The sequence below is a fragment of the Suncus etruscus genome, chromosome 7 (assembly GCF_024139225.1).
Source record: "Suncus etruscus isolate mSunEtr1 chromosome 7, mSunEtr1.pri.cur, whole genome shotgun sequence".
NCBI lineage: Eukaryota > Metazoa > Chordata > Mammalia > Eulipotyphla > Soricidae > Suncus > Suncus etruscus.
In genome coordinates this window covers 25883113-25900132 of record NC_064854.1, presented here as the reverse complement: position 1 = coordinate 25900132, position 17020 = coordinate 25883113, and the positions used below count along the sequence as shown (strand labels likewise).

Sequence of the window (17020 nt, the reverse complement as noted above, 5' to 3'; positions counted from 1 at the left end):
CTGCTGTTGTCATTGCTTTCCAGAGAATCTAATCAATTTAACATGAATTGACTTTTATGTTGTGGAGAAAACGATGTGTTCCTCATTTTATATCCTCTCTGGAGGGACAAAATAAATGAAACTTTTGGGAAGATTGGTAGTATGTATCTTCTACCATGTTATGGTTAAAATGGGAAAATATAGAGCTAAAAAAGTAACTTTTGCACTTAAGCCATCCTGGGTTTGACTTCCGGCATTCCAATGCTCCCTGAGCCTGCTAAGAGTGATTTCTGAGTGCCGAGCCAGAAGTAACCCCTGAGTTCCACCAGGTGACCCAAAACAAAAACAAAAAGTAACTTTTGGCTCCTGTTAAATTTGGGTTTTCTGTGAAAGCTATGAAAACCACTTTATTGACTACATTTTTAATGGATTCTTTAATTTTTGCTCTGGCCATTAAAGAAGAACTTTGAGCAATAGTATTATTAGATCATTAAGATCTATGTTTAAGTCTTGGAGTAAGTTATTTGGGATATAAAACAGAAAAGTGTTGTCTATCTCACTCTTTTGGAAATTTTAAAAAAGTGATATAATTTTTCATCATTACAATAATCTTCTGAATATGTTCTACTGTCTGCTTTGCAGGTAAAATATACCCAGGACCATAAGCAGATGAAAGGCAGGCCAAGTCTGATTATAGATACACCTGGTCTGAGACATGTCAAAGAAGCACAAAATCATATTTCAATGGTAGGGCACAACCAGATTCTTCTACCACGACTAAAACTTTACTAAAGAACAGCAGCACGTGGTAGTGCACCATTAATCTGGACAACTAACAAAGCATGGAATGCTGTTGGGCCCATCCTTTGGGGCCTTATGAAATGTAATAGAAATATTTTATCTAATAAAATAATTTTTCTCGGTGATGTTTTTGGTGTGTTTTTATTTCTAACTTGACTACCATCAATGCATCGTGTGAAAGATATTTGCCTGGATTTCTTCATAATTAATTTTTAGTATAATGGCATGGTATAAATGTTTTTAAGTGTATGTTTTAAGAGTATATTCATGAAATATTATATGTATGTGTGGTAAAGTATGCTCATTCAAAGTATATAATATAATGGCTTCTATAATAATTTAGAGTTAAGTAACATAACCCTAATCCACTTTCAGAATATAAAACTATGCTTTGAAGTAGAAAATAAGGTTTGTAATTCTATACAAAATTATGTAATTTTCTGTCTCTAAACTTAACTTTAAATTACACTGGTTTCTTGAATACTTGTGTAGAAATATTTTCTTGTTTTATGATATAGTTAAATGTTAAGATTTAGAAAAATCAATGTCACTAATTTATACATTTTAGTAAAGAGTATTAAGATAAAAATATCAAAGACACATTTAGCTCTGCTTTTTAAGAGTGGCTCTCCTTCGAGACAAAAACCATCTTGAAAATACCATCACTAGGTTTCTGATGTTGGAAACTAGAAATTTCAGGCATTACCTTTAAATAATTGGAAATAATCATAGAAAACTCTTTAGATGCTTCTGGTTCAGTGACAGACATCAGATATGGAAATGTGAATCATGTGGCAATCAGGACATTTCCACTTGAGTTCATGTTGTTTTTCCTTTGTGTTTCAGGTAAAATATCATGAAGATTTTGAAAAGACCAAGGGAAGGGGTTTTACACCTGTTGTGGATGACCCTGTGACTGAGCGAGTGAGGAAGAACACCCAGGTGGTCAGTGATGCTGCCTACAAAGGGGTTCATCCACACATCGTGGAGATGGACAGGAGGCCCGGAATCATTGTGGGTAAGCTGAGAGTCTGTTTGGAAAGATCGGCTCCATCAGAGAGACCCCATTTCCCTTTTAGCTTTAGCTTTAGAAGTGCCTCTTCAGCAGTGTGAGTTCACCTCCAATGTTTTATGTTGTTCCCAATTGTAAATGATCCCAGACCAAGTGTTGTTGCATCCACCATTTTGATTGAGATATGAGACAGTTCTGGCACTCAAGGTTAATACTTTGATAATCACTATAGTTTTTTTTTCCAATTTAACTTGAAAAATGTTTTTGTCTTAAAATGTTCCTACTCACTAAAGGGGCAAGTAAAACATTTGATTTGGGTGATAACAGTGACTAAGTAATACTTTTTTTTAAGCATGGGTATGAACTCAATCTATGAAATTACAGGCATGATGAAATGGATGGCTGGATCAGAAATCACTTATTTCTTGATCATAAATAGACATGCTGTAAAATTCTGATGATTGTCCATAATATGTATAACATAAACATATATTTTAAATATCATTTTGCAACTAGGATCATTAGGAGATCAGAGAACAAGAAAATTTTCCTTGCTGCTATCTGTTCCTTAAGGAAAATCTTGGTGGTGGCAGATGTAGCTTAGTTTATACTACAGACTAGGCACAGATGGAAATGACAGTGTCTGATTTTTTTGGGGGGGGGGCATACCCAGGAACACTGAGGGATTACTCCTCGCTCTGCACTCAGAAATCACTCTTGGTAGGCTCAAGTGGACCATATGGGATGCCAGGGATTGAACCTACATTGGCCCATGCAAGGCAAATGCTCTACCTGCTGTGCTATTGCTCTGGCCTCAGTGTCTGATATTTCAATACCAGTCAACAATCCCAATCCCTCCTTTCACAAGAGAATTTTATTTATAGCTTATAGTTTCCAAATTTAGTGAAATAGGATTATTATTAATCATGTGACAATATCTCAGTAACTCAGAGTAAGATTCTTTAATCTTAAAAAGTTTGCTTTTATAATGAGTGACAGACCATGGAAAGTGAGTTGGCTGAAGAAGCTGTACTTGAAACTGGGGTGGGGATAAAACTTAGGTCTTTATACAAGAGAGGCCCATGTGCTTAAGTGCTCAATGACTGAGCTATATCTTTGATACTAAGATATATATATCAGGGAGTTTTTATTTAAAACATGGAGGCTGTAGTAAGACTACTAAGTTACTTCTATGATATCTAAGGGGACTCTGAAATATTTTCTTTTTTTAATATAATTTTTATTTTGATCATAGTGGCTTACATATAGTTGACAATAATATTTTAGGTACATATTAACATAATATCAGGGGGATTCCCATAACTGAATTGTCCTCCCTACACCTTCATTCCCGTCCTACCTCCCATATTCTCCTCTCTCACCCCCAGGACTGCTAGAATACATGGTCCCCACTGTGCATAGCTTACTACTTAGTGGTCTTACACCTGTTTGGTCTTGGTATCTCCCTTATTTCCCTCTCGAATTGGAAGGTGGGACCAGATAGTTCAAGTTATGTGGTTTTATTTGAAGAAGAGAAAAGTAATCAACTGGGGTAAAAATCAAATACGCCAAAAGTGGGCAGAGTCCTTCTAGAGGCTCTCATCATCGGTTTGAGAGATGAAGGGGAAAAAGAAGGTGAAACACCCCAACAGTACAAAAAGAAGTGTCAAATAAAATATCCAGTGAGCACTCTAACAATAAAGATAAGCTCCACATAAAAGTCATGGTCTTGAGATAAAAAACATGGCAGAGCACATAAAGAAAGAAAAGAAAAGGAGAAAAAAAATAAAAATGGAGACTTCAATAACCACACCAAAACAAAGAGATCAACAAAAACTAGATAGATAAATAAAAAAAATTGTTTTGTGCTTTTTGCCCCCTCCTTTTTTTCCCTCCTGCACAGGCACAGTAAATATTGGGGTCATTTGAAAAGAAATTCCCTTGGCCTAAGAGATACAGGGTTTCTCCACCCTTGGAGTATATTGTCATGGGATTAACTATAGACTTTGTTCAGGTTCATTTACTCTCCTCTTGGTGCTTTCTGAAAGTATTTTCTAAAGAGGGATTCTAAAAGTATTTATAGGCAATAGATTGCATTGCTGGACTTCTGAATTTGATTGTCTTTTTTAAAATCTTTATTTAAGCTCCAAGAACTTGACTGTCTTAATGGTTCACATTTAATTGTTTGGATGAGTTATAATGTTTTCAATGGAAGAAAGAAACTTCACTGCACTATATGATTCTTTTCTAAAAGATCTTATAGAAGGTCTAATTTATCCCAGTGGAATAGAAATATTAAAGTTTGCAAAGCTCATCCTAGATTGTCCTACATTAGATCAAAAATCAGGAATGTTAGAGAAATCCTTGCTAGAACCAGAATATTATTTAGACCTGTATTTTCCAACCAGCTCCCCTAAATATATTCCAAAGAGAAAAGGTAAGAATTACATAAATGGGGTGACAGCATAAGCTTGGGGTACAATCAGCAGGACATGGGGGTCATAGAAAAGTAACAAGGCCAGAAATACAGCATGATGAAAGAAAGGTTAAGAAACATTGCTCTAGACCTCAGACTAAGAATTCAACACACATTTGCTTTGAGGTAGAAACTGTTGCTATTATCATAAAAATGTTTATAACTCTAAATTATTCACTCATTCGGCAACCCATAATTAGCTTGTTTCTTTGTATTTATGGAAACAACTTTCCATTGAAAAATTTTCTACAAAACTTTAAAACAATGTATATTCAACACATTTTAATATGTGCCAGACATAGAAATAATGTTTTAGTGGTTTTCTAATTTAAGTCAATAGATGTTATTCCTAGTTTTGTGGGAGGCTTTGCTCCCCTTGGCCAAGCTACTTTAATCTTTCTATTCCTTAATTTTCTCATCTTAGATGAGGAATACACTCATATCTAATGAACTTTTTCTGTTTTTTTTTTTGTTGTTGTTGTTGTTGTTTGTTTTTGGGTCACACCCAGTAGCGCTCAGGAATTGCTCCTGGCAGGATTGGGGGACCATATGGGATGCCGGGACTCGAAACACTGACCTTCTGCATGCAAGGCAAACGCTTTACCTCCATGCTATCTCTCTGGCCTCATAAACTCTTTTCTGAAGTTGATAATTCTACTACCAGGCACATACTAGGAACTCCATAATATTAATTAAAAATATCTCTGTGACTCAAGTGGTCCACAGACCTTACATAAACAAGGCCCCTGAGCGGATCCCATGCACTCAATGCTGGGAAGTGATGATAAAAACAGATGAGATTTTCAATTTATTAATTACAGTTCTCAACGTTGAGCCATTCTTGGAAACTGAGCTTTAAAAAAATAAGTATAACCAAAGGAAGTTCTCAGATAATGTTAATTTGCTCCCAATCCATCAAGCTTCTTTTCAGTCTCCTACATTGTGGTGAAACAACATTGAACTACGTGATATTTTGAGGACCACTGCCCTATATTTGATGCAAGTTATGTTGTTGCCACATGTCTGTATCTAGACTTTCCCTCTCCTGGGTTCAGATTAGCACTCACAGATCATGTCAGTACCATTTGTTGGAGAGCTGACAAATCCAGATATTGTTAATTATATTTGGATTTGTCTTTTTGCCTCCAAGTAAAACAGGAGGTTAAATTGATTTGGACAGACTGATTTCTTATGAAAGTAACTGAATTAATCTCTGCACCCTTAAAGCTGGGTGAAAGCTGCTCCTTTATTCCATCTCTCAAGTCTTCCCTGAAACCATTTTTCTAATAAATGAGTTTCACGTGAATTAGTTTGCCCTTACCCTTTTCTATGGGAAAGTGGACTTTTCTGGCATTGGACACATTTGTTTCTGTCATCAGAAGAGAAGACCTCTCAGTGCTGTCTGATGAAGGCTTCATGTGTTTTTAATGAGGCACTTTGTTCAAACATTCTACCAGTTTCAGTGGGTCAAGAACCTAGTGGTGCAGAGTCAGGAATGTGGGTGGTTGCACTCCTGTTGTGTGGGATGCTTGTGTGTTTGCAATAAGTCAGCACTCTCTCTGGATAGTCAGCGAAGGTCAGTAAAGAATACACCAGGGAACATCCATCACTCACAAATGTTTCCTAATATCCATGTAAAAGTAAATATCCTCGGCCGGCATGGTGGCGCTAGAGGTAAGGTGCCTGCCTTGCCTGCACTAGCCTAGGACGAATCTAGTTCGATCTCCTGGCGTTCCATGTGGTCCCCCAAGCCAGGCGCGATTTCTGAGCTCATAGCCAGGAGTAACCCCTGAGCATCACCGAGAGTGGCCCAAAACAAAACCAAAACCAAACCAAAAGTAAACACCCTTTCCTTCCACCTCTGAAGTCCATCGTAGCCCACTGGGTTTGTGCATTATATGCTTGCTTTTTCCATAATTTCCCTTTCAGACCTTTGCTGGGTGCTCTCTTTGGTGCTGATATTGTTTTAATTCTTTCTTTATTTGCTGATTTCTCCCTGTTGGCAAAAGATCTCAAAGTTTGGCGCACTGACCCTGGTTCCATCTTCGATATTGATCCCTTGGAAGACAATATTCAGTCTAGAAGCCTGCGTATGCTCTCTGGTACTACTTACATTTTGAGTTTCTATCCATTTACATGTTTCTCCCACCACAAAAGTGTAGAGGTTCATTGTGTCAACTGTGTAATGTATATATTTAGGTTGATTCAAACCCAAAAAGGCTCTTATGTTGCTCTAAAATACCATTGATCATTTATGAAAACAAAACTTGCAGAAGGGCTTTTTCATATATCCTAGGTTGGTTTGTTCAGTATTCATTTTAAAAGGTGTCTAGTACTTACTTACATCTGCTTTTTATTAGTGGCTATGATTTTTATGGCTTTCCTGGGCTTGCAAATGTATTTATTTGGATTGTACTAAGACGTTGTGAGACATAAAGGAGATTTGTTTCATAAAAAAAAACACTGTTACAATATTTTAAAGGTAGATTTAGAGAAATATATAAATCAGTAGGGAGGTTTTCTGTATAGCATCATGAATGTCTTTAAGTCTTCTTATCATTTATTTCTGCATTTTCATATAATGTGAAACTTATAGTTTATGGAGAGTTTATTTAGATTTAGAGAAATATATAAATCAGTAGGGAGGTTTTCTGTATAGCATCATGAATGTCTTTAAGTCTTCTTATCATTTATTTCTGCATTTTCATATAATGTGAAACTTATAGTTTATGGAGAGTTTATTTGACTTTTAGCTTAGATTGTATGTTTATAATGAAAGACAAAAAATGGAATAGTGTGGACATTGGGGTATCATGACAGCCAGGCTTGAGTTTCAGACTTTGAGACTATGTTTAGCAAACTCAGACCTTGACAGTTATGTACTTAATTTAAACAGTTGTCAGACCACTAAAGAAAGCATCTCTGTATCAGAGACTGGACAAATAATCAAATGTGAGGTAGTTGATAAGATGGAAAAAGAGCCAAAGCATATACTCTACCTTCTGTACAGAACCAGTCTAGCTGTTACTTCTCAGGTGGTCTGAGAAGCCATCTTTAAAATAGTTTCCCTAATGCAGAGGAGTCTGGGAAGAAGCAAGGGAAGGTCAGTATGTTTGGAAAATGACCCAGAAAAGACCCAGTCAAGCAATTTCAATTCTGCCTTCTCCATTGATTAGATCCTCCCGAACACAAGACCTTACAAAAATGATTATGTATAAATGTCTCTTCAAAGGCAATGTCTATTCTCCCTCAAAACTCCACCCATGAAATTAATCTTTTGCCAAAGATGCTTTCGGGTGTGGAGCAGCAGACTTTTGTTCCTCTGTACAGTATAAATCGATTAATCATTTAGGCTTTGCTCTGATTTCCATTCTAGAATTAATAGTTGATGATTATAACCTTGAATGCCTAAGGCAGAGTACATACTCTAATACTTTTATAGTCAATTTGATCTACATAATCAACCAAAATAGGCCATTACATTTTTCTAAAAAAATAAAAAGTGCAAGCACTCAATATGCTGGGTGGTACTTATGAACTATCATTTATAATCAAACTATATGTTTTTATAGAAATGCATTTGCTTGCTATTTTTCTTATTGTCAATTCTCACTCCATACCTCACCTTTCAAATATAGGGGGGGAAAACAAGATAAAAATTTAAATCTTTGTTGCCCTACATGTTGAAGTTTGAAAATGGGTGGCTAGAATTTATTATAATAAACTGGGCTTTGGGATAAAATAAGGAACTGTATTCTTCCTCAGTAAGCTTTTCAAGTAACTTTGTGTCTTTTATTCTCTAAGTCATTTAATTACAAGCATGAATATTTTTCCCTCCTTTACACCTTATAGAAAAGGCGAGTCAATATAGGAGACACCGGTCTCGATCTCATTCCAGCAGTACTTTTGGTACAGGGCTGGGTGAGGACAAGTCAGAAATATCTGAGACTTTCCCTAGCTTTTCCTGCTGCAGTGAGGGAACCAAACCATCAGATGAAGGAGGTAATGAATGCTGACCACTCTCCACGGAAATGCATGCATTTTGAGTTTATCACAGCATGTTTTTAAGCACATTTCTCACCTTTACATATTAAGCATGGGGCTTTTTCACATTTGTCAATTGTTAGGACTAATCTGCAATTTTACCACTTCGTTCTTTGCAAATAGACCTACAGTGACTCATGTTCTTTGGGTCTCTTCTGGGGATCTATTTCCCATGATTTGAGAATCATAGCAGAAATGAATTCCATTGGATTTGAATCTGATTTCCACAAAAGTAAACCAATTGTATAGTCAGCTATATTTGAGTGACTTCAGAGTTAACTGAATAATTTGTGTGCATTTAATATTGATAGTTTCAGTTGCAGAGAGAATTAGAACTTACAAAAAGATATTGAATTTTCTGCTTAAGATAAAATTGTTTTAAACAAATGGAAAATGTGATTATTAATAATCTTTTCTACATTTTGTGTATCTGCCCTTTCCCTCCGCCTTCTGTTTTCTGCCTGCAAAGTGGTGAATTAGGTCAGGAATTTTTGGTGCACTGGTAGAAAGTTTTTCAGCAGATAAAGCTTTGGTTAAGACAAAGGTGGGACCCATTTAGTGGGAAGAAGGAAGAGGATGGAAGCAAGTATGAACAAACGAACTGGACTTCCCTTTCAGCCTAAAAGTTCTTATTGCAGAAATCCCTGAGGTAGGACATTTTTCTATAGAACCACTTTAGCACCTCAAAGAAAACACAGATCTACTGAAGACCTGATGAAAGTCTGTAAGTACTTATTGTGTCTGAGGGATTTTGCACTCATTCAAATAAAAACACTTCGTAGAATCAAGTGAGTTTTATTGTGGATATCTTAAATGATGCATCTTGGTGTGGGGGTGAGGCGGAGCAATAGCACAGTGGTAGGACATTTGCCTTGCACACGGCTGATCCAGGATGGACCCCCAGTGTCCCATATGGTCCCCCAAGCCAGGAGCGATTTCTGAGTGCATAGCCAGGAGTAACACCTGAGCATCATAAGGTATGTCCCCAAAAGCAAATAAATACATGAATAAATATTTTTTAAAAATGCATCTTGGGGCTGGAGCAGTAACACAACAGAGGACATTTTGGTATGGCCCTCAAACAAACAAACAAACAAACAAAAAACAATAAAAGATGCATCTGGCCTGACATCCAGTAGAAAAGGTTCCAGTAGAAAATATTCAAAGGTTTCTTTCATCTGTGAATCTTGTACATAAGTTTTGCCCTCTTGTAGGCAACTCACAGAGCCTCTCCACATTCTGATCCGAGTTCTCTCTCACTGGGGAAGTCGGGGAGGGAGAGGCCTTTCTCTCATTGGCCTATGCTTCCAGAGCTGCTCAGTAATACCAATACTCAATGAGATCAAGGAAACCCAAAGAAAATACAAGAGCAAACATTGGCCAATTTTGTTTAACTTACTCAGCTCAGCAGACAAAGTTGAAGTCGCTATCGCTTCTCCAACCCATTCAGTGTACTGTAGGGACTGACCCAGCGTTCATCCATGAGTCACTCCTTGAACTCCCATCTGCTTGTATCTGGCACTGCATCCAGCAGTGAATCAGAGTCTGGCACCTTATCTTTGAGCTTCTATTCTGGTAAGGGGCCCTGATATAGAGCAGATACTTGCCTCAGTAATAATATACAATTGTGAACAGAATAAGGGCTGTGATAGGGGAGGACACAGTGCTATAAAGAGGGAAATTCTGCCTGGCGTGTTAGCAAGGAAGCCTTCCTTAGGTGATGGCATTGGCAATGGCTATTGTTAACTGGTTGTAAAATAAAGCACCAGGATTTGGAGAGAAACTTTTTCTGGTAGAGATAACAGAGTGCCAAAATGGCTTGTCAGGGATATTCAAATGCTGATGTCCAGTAGACAAGGGGACTTCAGGAAAGTCTGGGCTGGAACCTTATTAAAGTTAAGGTCTTACTTGGATGGATTTATGTGGAGAAGGAGAATTCTGTGACCCGTATTTACTGACTTCAATCCCCCCTGCACACATGTGGTCTCCTCTTCTGGACTATCACTGCCCTTTTTCTATTCATGTTATTTCTAGCAGAGGGCCCTATGTCATGCTAAACCAAATGAGAAATATCTCCATCAAAAGAAAGTATACACAGACATTCTTGCTTTTGGACTAGTGTTGACTAAACCACAGAGAAGAGAGATGAATGAAAATGTAAGGATTTCAAGAAGTAGCAGTGATAAAGGAGAGATTTGGGGCAGGAAGGAGTGTCTCAGTAGCTCACACACTGCTTTGTAAGAAAAGACTTTCCTGTGGAGTTACTTAAGTGACTAGTTCTCTGCCACCTGCCTAGAACTCTGGATGCTCTGTCTCCAGTGACCTTTTCTCTTTGTGAAAAATAGTTTTGAAGGCATGAAGCTGAAGTCAAAAGGGTACCAGTACATCTGCTAATGTGCACATGAGTGACGTGGCACCCGGAGAACAGGCATCTGTGCTCATTTGAAAAGGTTATTTAGAACCCACAGTACTGTGTGCCCAGTGGTATTTATTTAAAGTGAGCACAATACATTGATTCACATCTCGTGTCTGTCTTCAAATTCATGACACATCAAGCCTAAAGCCCTCTCCACACTCCTTCTTTTCTGCTGGAAATGTTGCTGTACTTTTAGCTTCCTCACTGCCTGCTCACTCTCCAGGCAGGAAAGTAAAATCCTTTGGAGCCATCCACCACTCTTGTCTCTGACTCACATGACATGTTCACCCAAATACAATTTTATTAGCTTGACCAGGAAGAATATTACAGAATCTGACTATATCCATCTCCCCTTCCTACCCTGTCAGCTGTGCTGCTTTTTCTTTCTCTTTAGTTCTCACAGCAATGTCCTGCTTCTCTGCTTTCCACTACATGTTGCCCTGGTTTGTTCTTTCCATGAGCATTCCAAGTCATATTTTTCTTTTCTAGCATGCCAGTCTGACTACAAATCAAATTCTCACCATTGTTTATATAATACTCACTTGATCTGGGCTCTGGCCTGACCTTGAGCTTAGTTTGCTCCTCAGTACATTTGCACTATACTGGTTTCCCTGCTTCCCTTAGACATGCCAAGAAAGAGACCCTAAGCAACACTGTCTCCCCTCCTCACCTGAAACACTCACCTCCATCCCCACTGGGACCACCATCCTGCTCTTTCTCCCATGCTCCCCTGGGTAGGGCTCACTTATTCCCTTCTAGACATAAATGTCTTGCTCAGTTAAAACTTTATATCTCTAGCTACTAGAGGCACAGCCATGTTCCTTCCTAAATGTCTGCCTGTTTACTTTGCTCCTCCCTTTTATGCATCATAGCACAACACCTGAAATATTGTGTACTTTTTTTTTTTTGTCTATGGCCGCTATCCTAGAACAGAAAGCCTAACCTACAAGGAAATGCATTGATTTATTTCCTGATCTATGTCTCTCTGTTGCTAGCTCTCTCTCTGTCTCTCTCTGTGTGTCTCAAGCTCTTAGACATTTGACAGATATTTGATAAACTGCTCGAAGGAATATATATATTTTTAAAACTCCATGATTTACAAAGTTATTCATAGTTGAATTTTAGACATACAATGTTTTAGCACTAATTATACAATCTTCCACAAATACTCCCAAGATCCCCCTATATTTCATTCCTGCTTTCTTGACATGCACTTTTTTATTTTGTTTTGCTTTGGGGTGCTCAGAGGTTACTCATGGCTCAGAAATTACTCCTGGCAGGCTTTGGGGATCATATGGGATGCTGGGGACTGAACCCAGGTTGATCACATGCCAAGCAAATGCCCTACTCATTGTGCTATCACTCCAGCCCCAACAGGTACCTTTTTAAGTTCAGTTGTTAAAGGATGAGAGAATGCAATGGATTAAAGGCGGGGGGTTTCATTGAATACTCTTGGCCTCAGAGTATAGGGAGGAGAAGGAATGAAATAGAGAGGAGGGGAAGGGTAGAAAGACAGATGAGAAATAATGGGGGCCGGAGATTCATGTACACTATGATGTTATAGAAGGACAGAGCTATCCAAATTACAGAGTCAACAACACTGAAATCATGTGACCACAATTAAAACGTGTTTTTCAAGCTAGAGCCATATATAGAGATAGATATAAATATAATGCTCTTGTAAAAAAATGTTGCGATTCTATTGTGTGAAACTTTCAAGGATATTCTTCCATTTTTTGTTTTGACATGTTTCAATGACATTAAAGCATAGCTGAAGAAAGACTTAAAGTGGAAACATTCTCGGCGGGTTTTCTCTTTCTTTCTGGCAGGGAAGAGAAGGAGTAGCCTCCATGACTTCTTGGTTGCTTTGAAATGGAGGATCCCCTTTGAAATGTGCACAGTGCAGGACCCTGGGAAGGAGGCCCTGATTGGCTCCACAGACAAAGATGCTTTGATAGTGATGACAGCTGTTTGATGAAAAAATTTAGTGTCTTCAGCAACAACCATTAACCATATGCATTTGTTTAAGCCTATTCTGGAACCAAGAAAGTTTTAAAAATTAGTATTTGTTAACAGAAGAATGAAGAAAAGAGAAGAGTTAGGTATTTAAAATGGCAATTTCTTTTCTAGATTGTGTTGATTTCTTTAAACCTAGTTTCTCTATAAATATGGAATTTTATGCATAAAGCACAGAGTGATAATATAGGAGTGACCTATAATAATGGGCTGTCTCCCAGAGACAGAGGTTGTGTGTTTGGCAGAACTGTTCTGCGAGATTTCCCATTGAGCTGCACCCCCACAGTCTCACTACCTGGAGTCTCTGCTGATCCCTTATTTTCATTAGGCTCAAATTTCCATCCTAACAAGAGGGAGAGAGAATAACAGCTTTCTTTGCTATTTCACATTTCCTCAGCTAAGTGAAGTTCATTGAAGTACATTCATGTTTGGCTTCTCTCCCTTGGATGCACGAGACTTTGTTTTGGTCCTGAAGATGATCTGTTTGACTTGGTGAATTAAGATGCTGGCTGGGTTGGTGAATCTTGGTTTTAAAGTCTTTGCCATGGAGTTTGAGACCATTTTGATTGTTAGGACACAGGGTTAAACAATCAACTCATTTCCTTGAGGCTAAGTGCAATGTTTTCATCATTCACATTTGGTTTTCATGAACATTAGCATATAAGCCTCTCCTTTCAGTTTTTTTTATCATTGTTTTAGTTATGGGTTCCTCATGATATTTTTCCATCTTGCTTTGATTGCTGGATATTTTCATTTTCTTATGTGATTACTTGGACTTTCTTGACTTTTCAATCTACTTTCCAAGGTATTCAGTTACCAAAGGGCTTTTCCTTTTATATCTCTACTGTTACTTTGATTTAATAAAGGAGACTTTTATTTAAACTTTATCTAATTGTGTTTTGATTCTTGAATAGTTTTATTTGAAATTTTCTTTATTGCCTTTTTTAGTATTAGATTAGGTTAGTCAATTTCCACTGGACACATAGTTCTGTTTAGTGGAAGGAGTCCTGATGAGTTCTGTTTATTTCACTGCCGGGTTTTCTATGATACTCATGTTTGTCTTTAGTTAAGTGGGGCTATAACATGCTTTGGCCTTCTGGTTCTTTTGATAATCTTTTGGTTTTACTTCATGGACAATTCTATCTCACTAATATTTTTATGCATTTGTTTTTAGCCGTTTGATTTTGACTTTAGTTTTGCTCAGGTATTTTATATCCTGTTTTTAGCCTCACCCAGTTTTTAGCCTTTTCAGTTTGATTTTGACTTTAGTTTTGCTTCAGGTATTTTATATCCTGCTTTCTTCTGTAATGTATAAGTAAGGGAGGGCAGCAAGGAGAAAAACACAGGCACATTTTTCAGAATAGATGCTTTTCATTGTTTCAATCTCACAAGTGTTTCTAATTTGCTGGAAAAGGGTCTTCTTGGGTCTTCTTGGGTCTTCATCTTCCACAAGGGATAGAACACAAGTTGCTGGATTCAATCACAGGCCCAGATGGGCTGCTATCCAATTCATGTGTTCTGTCCTTGAAAGAGATTTAGTTGCAAGAAATGCTTACTTACTTTGGGAGCCTTCAATATATTTGTCCATGGTATGTCAAGTTGGGGTGCATATGCCATTGTGTTTTAAAATCTGACTTTTATTATTTATTTATTTATTTACATATTTACTTATTTAGGTTTTGGGGCCATACCTAAAGATCCTTAGTGCTTACTCAGGGATCACTCCTGGTGGGGTTTGAAAACCAAATAGGATGCCAGAAATCAAAATCAGATTGGTTGCTTGCAAGTTAAGTGTTCTATCCACTTTTTTCTTGTGCCAACTTCTGTCTGATAATTTAGAAACTCCTTTTGCCATGTCATGCCAAACATTTCTCTATGTCTTCCACATGTATGAGTTTCTGGGAACACAAAAATGGGAGGCATACTTAGGTATAATTTTCAGAGAACTCACAGATTTCTGGGAAGAATCAGATGCATGAACTCATTTTCTTAGGAAGACATATTGGTGGCGGTTAATATAGACAGCCCCTGAATTGTGATGTTTCTGTTTCTGACTTGTTGACTCTGATAATGTGAAGGAAACCCCCATTCATAGAAATTGCTTTGAGTTCTGAACTAGAACATTCTTTTTTCACTTTCATGGCAGTTTCATAAATGACATGAGATTATAAGCTTTGTTATATGATAAGCTCTGAGTTAGAAGATTTTGCTAAGTAACTTTCTAACACATCGAAGGTAAGCTAAGCTGAGCTTGTGACACAATGGGACACAATCTCATTGTAAATGAAGAAGATTTAATAGATTAAAATTAGCTGATAGAAGGAAGATTTTTTGGCAGAAGACGTATGAGAGAACATAAGATTCTGGAAAAGGGGTTTTAGCCCATCTTAAGATTCAGGGCTCTGTATATCTAGCAGATATACAGAAGAAAACCAAATCCAGAGTGTGGACTGTGAAAAGCTACAGTCTCTTTAGAAGTAAAGTTTAGTGGAATGTAATTTTAGGGTACTTTTCTTGAGATTTATTCTCTATGAGATGTGAAGGCTATTTCAAAGACTAGGTATGTAGATGGATAGATATTTAATCTGTGGTTGGAGTTTTACTTTTAATTTTTGTCCAATTTTATTGGAGAACCTTGATTTACAATAATTCTAATGATAGGTTTTCTGCATATAGTATTCTAATATAACACTCTCCACCATTTTGGATTTTCACTTCAAACTTTCTAAAATTCTTCTTGTTGATTTTTATTATTTATGTTGAAGAGAGGAGCAAAGAGCAAAGACCCAGACCTAAGTACTTTCCAATTCTATTTTCAAATTATAGACAACAGAGCCAACTGCTGTATATTTGGGACTCTCAAATATTTTGTCTTAAATCAAAATCTTATTTTCTATCTTCCCAACTACCTTTTCAAGTAATGATGTGACCAATTTTGCCCTAGTACTCAGGTGAAAACAATTGCATCATATGAAAACCTTTTTTTTTTTTTTTACATTTTTTTCATGTACTCATTTATGGACCCAATGACACTATCTTCAGAGAATATCTATATTCAATCCATTCTCTTCACAACACTTCTACTATGTTTGAGAAAATGTATTTTCTATGTGAGATTGCATAAATTGTAATATTTATAATCTATTATTGGTTCCTTTAGATCTTGACTCTATACAGTTCCCAAGGTGATCACTTTAGAAGTCTCAACCTGATTTTTTATAATCCTGCACAAGATACTGGCTTCGAATCATACTTGAATTGAAACCCAGAACATGCAAACATTTGTATATCATAGATCTTGGGTTTTTGTCCAATTTCTCCTTTGTCTTAGCCCCCTGACAACTTATATTTCATACTCTGCACCAAGAGCCTATTTTCAACCCCTTTGATTTGTGAAAACACACAATGTTTGGACTTCTGTGGCTGATTTCATAGATCATAATATATTCAAGGTTTATCTTTATTATAAACTGTTGATTATTTTTCCACCCTTCCTCCTTTCATTTTTCCTTCATCTCATATTTCTTGCATACACATATCTCATTTTCTTTATTCAATCATCTGACAATGTTATTAGATTGTCTCCACATATTGACTTTTTATAATAGTGCTGAAATCAGTCAAGGGTCATATGTCTCTTGGAAAATCAAATAAATTCAGAGATCACAACTGCATGGATTATTACATTGTGTCTGTGAGTGTTCCTTCTACAAAAATAGAAGAGATCATTGTTGGTGAAGATGTAGAGGATACTTATACACTGTTGGTGGGAGATAGAATAGGATAGCCACTGTGAAAAAAATCTTAGAACATAATACTTTACCTGTTTTGTTATCTAGAATCTAGAAAAGTATTTGTATCCAGTACACACTAATTAAATATTATTGACTACCTTAAATATATTTAGGCTAAGATTTGTTTTGAAAAACAAGGAAATAACTCTTTCCATAGGTTAAATAATTAACATTCATCTTTGACTTGACATTTATATTTTAATTTAATAATGACTCATTAGAACTAGTGTAATTAGTAATAATGCAGTAAAATATCCTTAGTAAAGTTTAGATGTTGTTGTTTTAGGCCACACTCAATGCTCAGGACTCACTCTTGTGGTACTAAAGTTATAGTCAGTTAATTCCTATTCTATTTTTTTTGGGGGGGGGCACACCCAGTGACGTCTAGGAGTTACTCCTAGATATGTGCTCAGAAATCGCTCCAGGCTTGGGGACCAAGCCTGAGACACTGGAGATTGAACCACAGTCTGTCCTAGGGTAGT

The 17020-nt window shown here is 37.0% G+C and overlaps 1 protein-coding gene across 3 annotated transcripts in view; it reads left to right on the top strand.

Annotated features, from left to right (window-relative positions):
• The window catches only part of NEBL (nebulette), a 380095-nt gene that overhangs the window by 340633 nt on the left and 22442 nt on the right, over positions 1 to 17020 (top strand). For 2 of the 3 annotated variants that reach the window (XM_049777820.1, XM_049777821.1), the window contains exon 5: positions 1627 to 1798. In XM_049777820.1, the coding sequence (XP_049633777.1) occupies positions 1627 to 1798 (172 nt within the window). Of the gene's footprint in view, positions 1 to 1626; positions 1799 to 6277; positions 6371 to 17020 lie in introns of all 3 variants that reach the window. The other variant, XM_049777822.1, reaches the window with a different exon arrangement.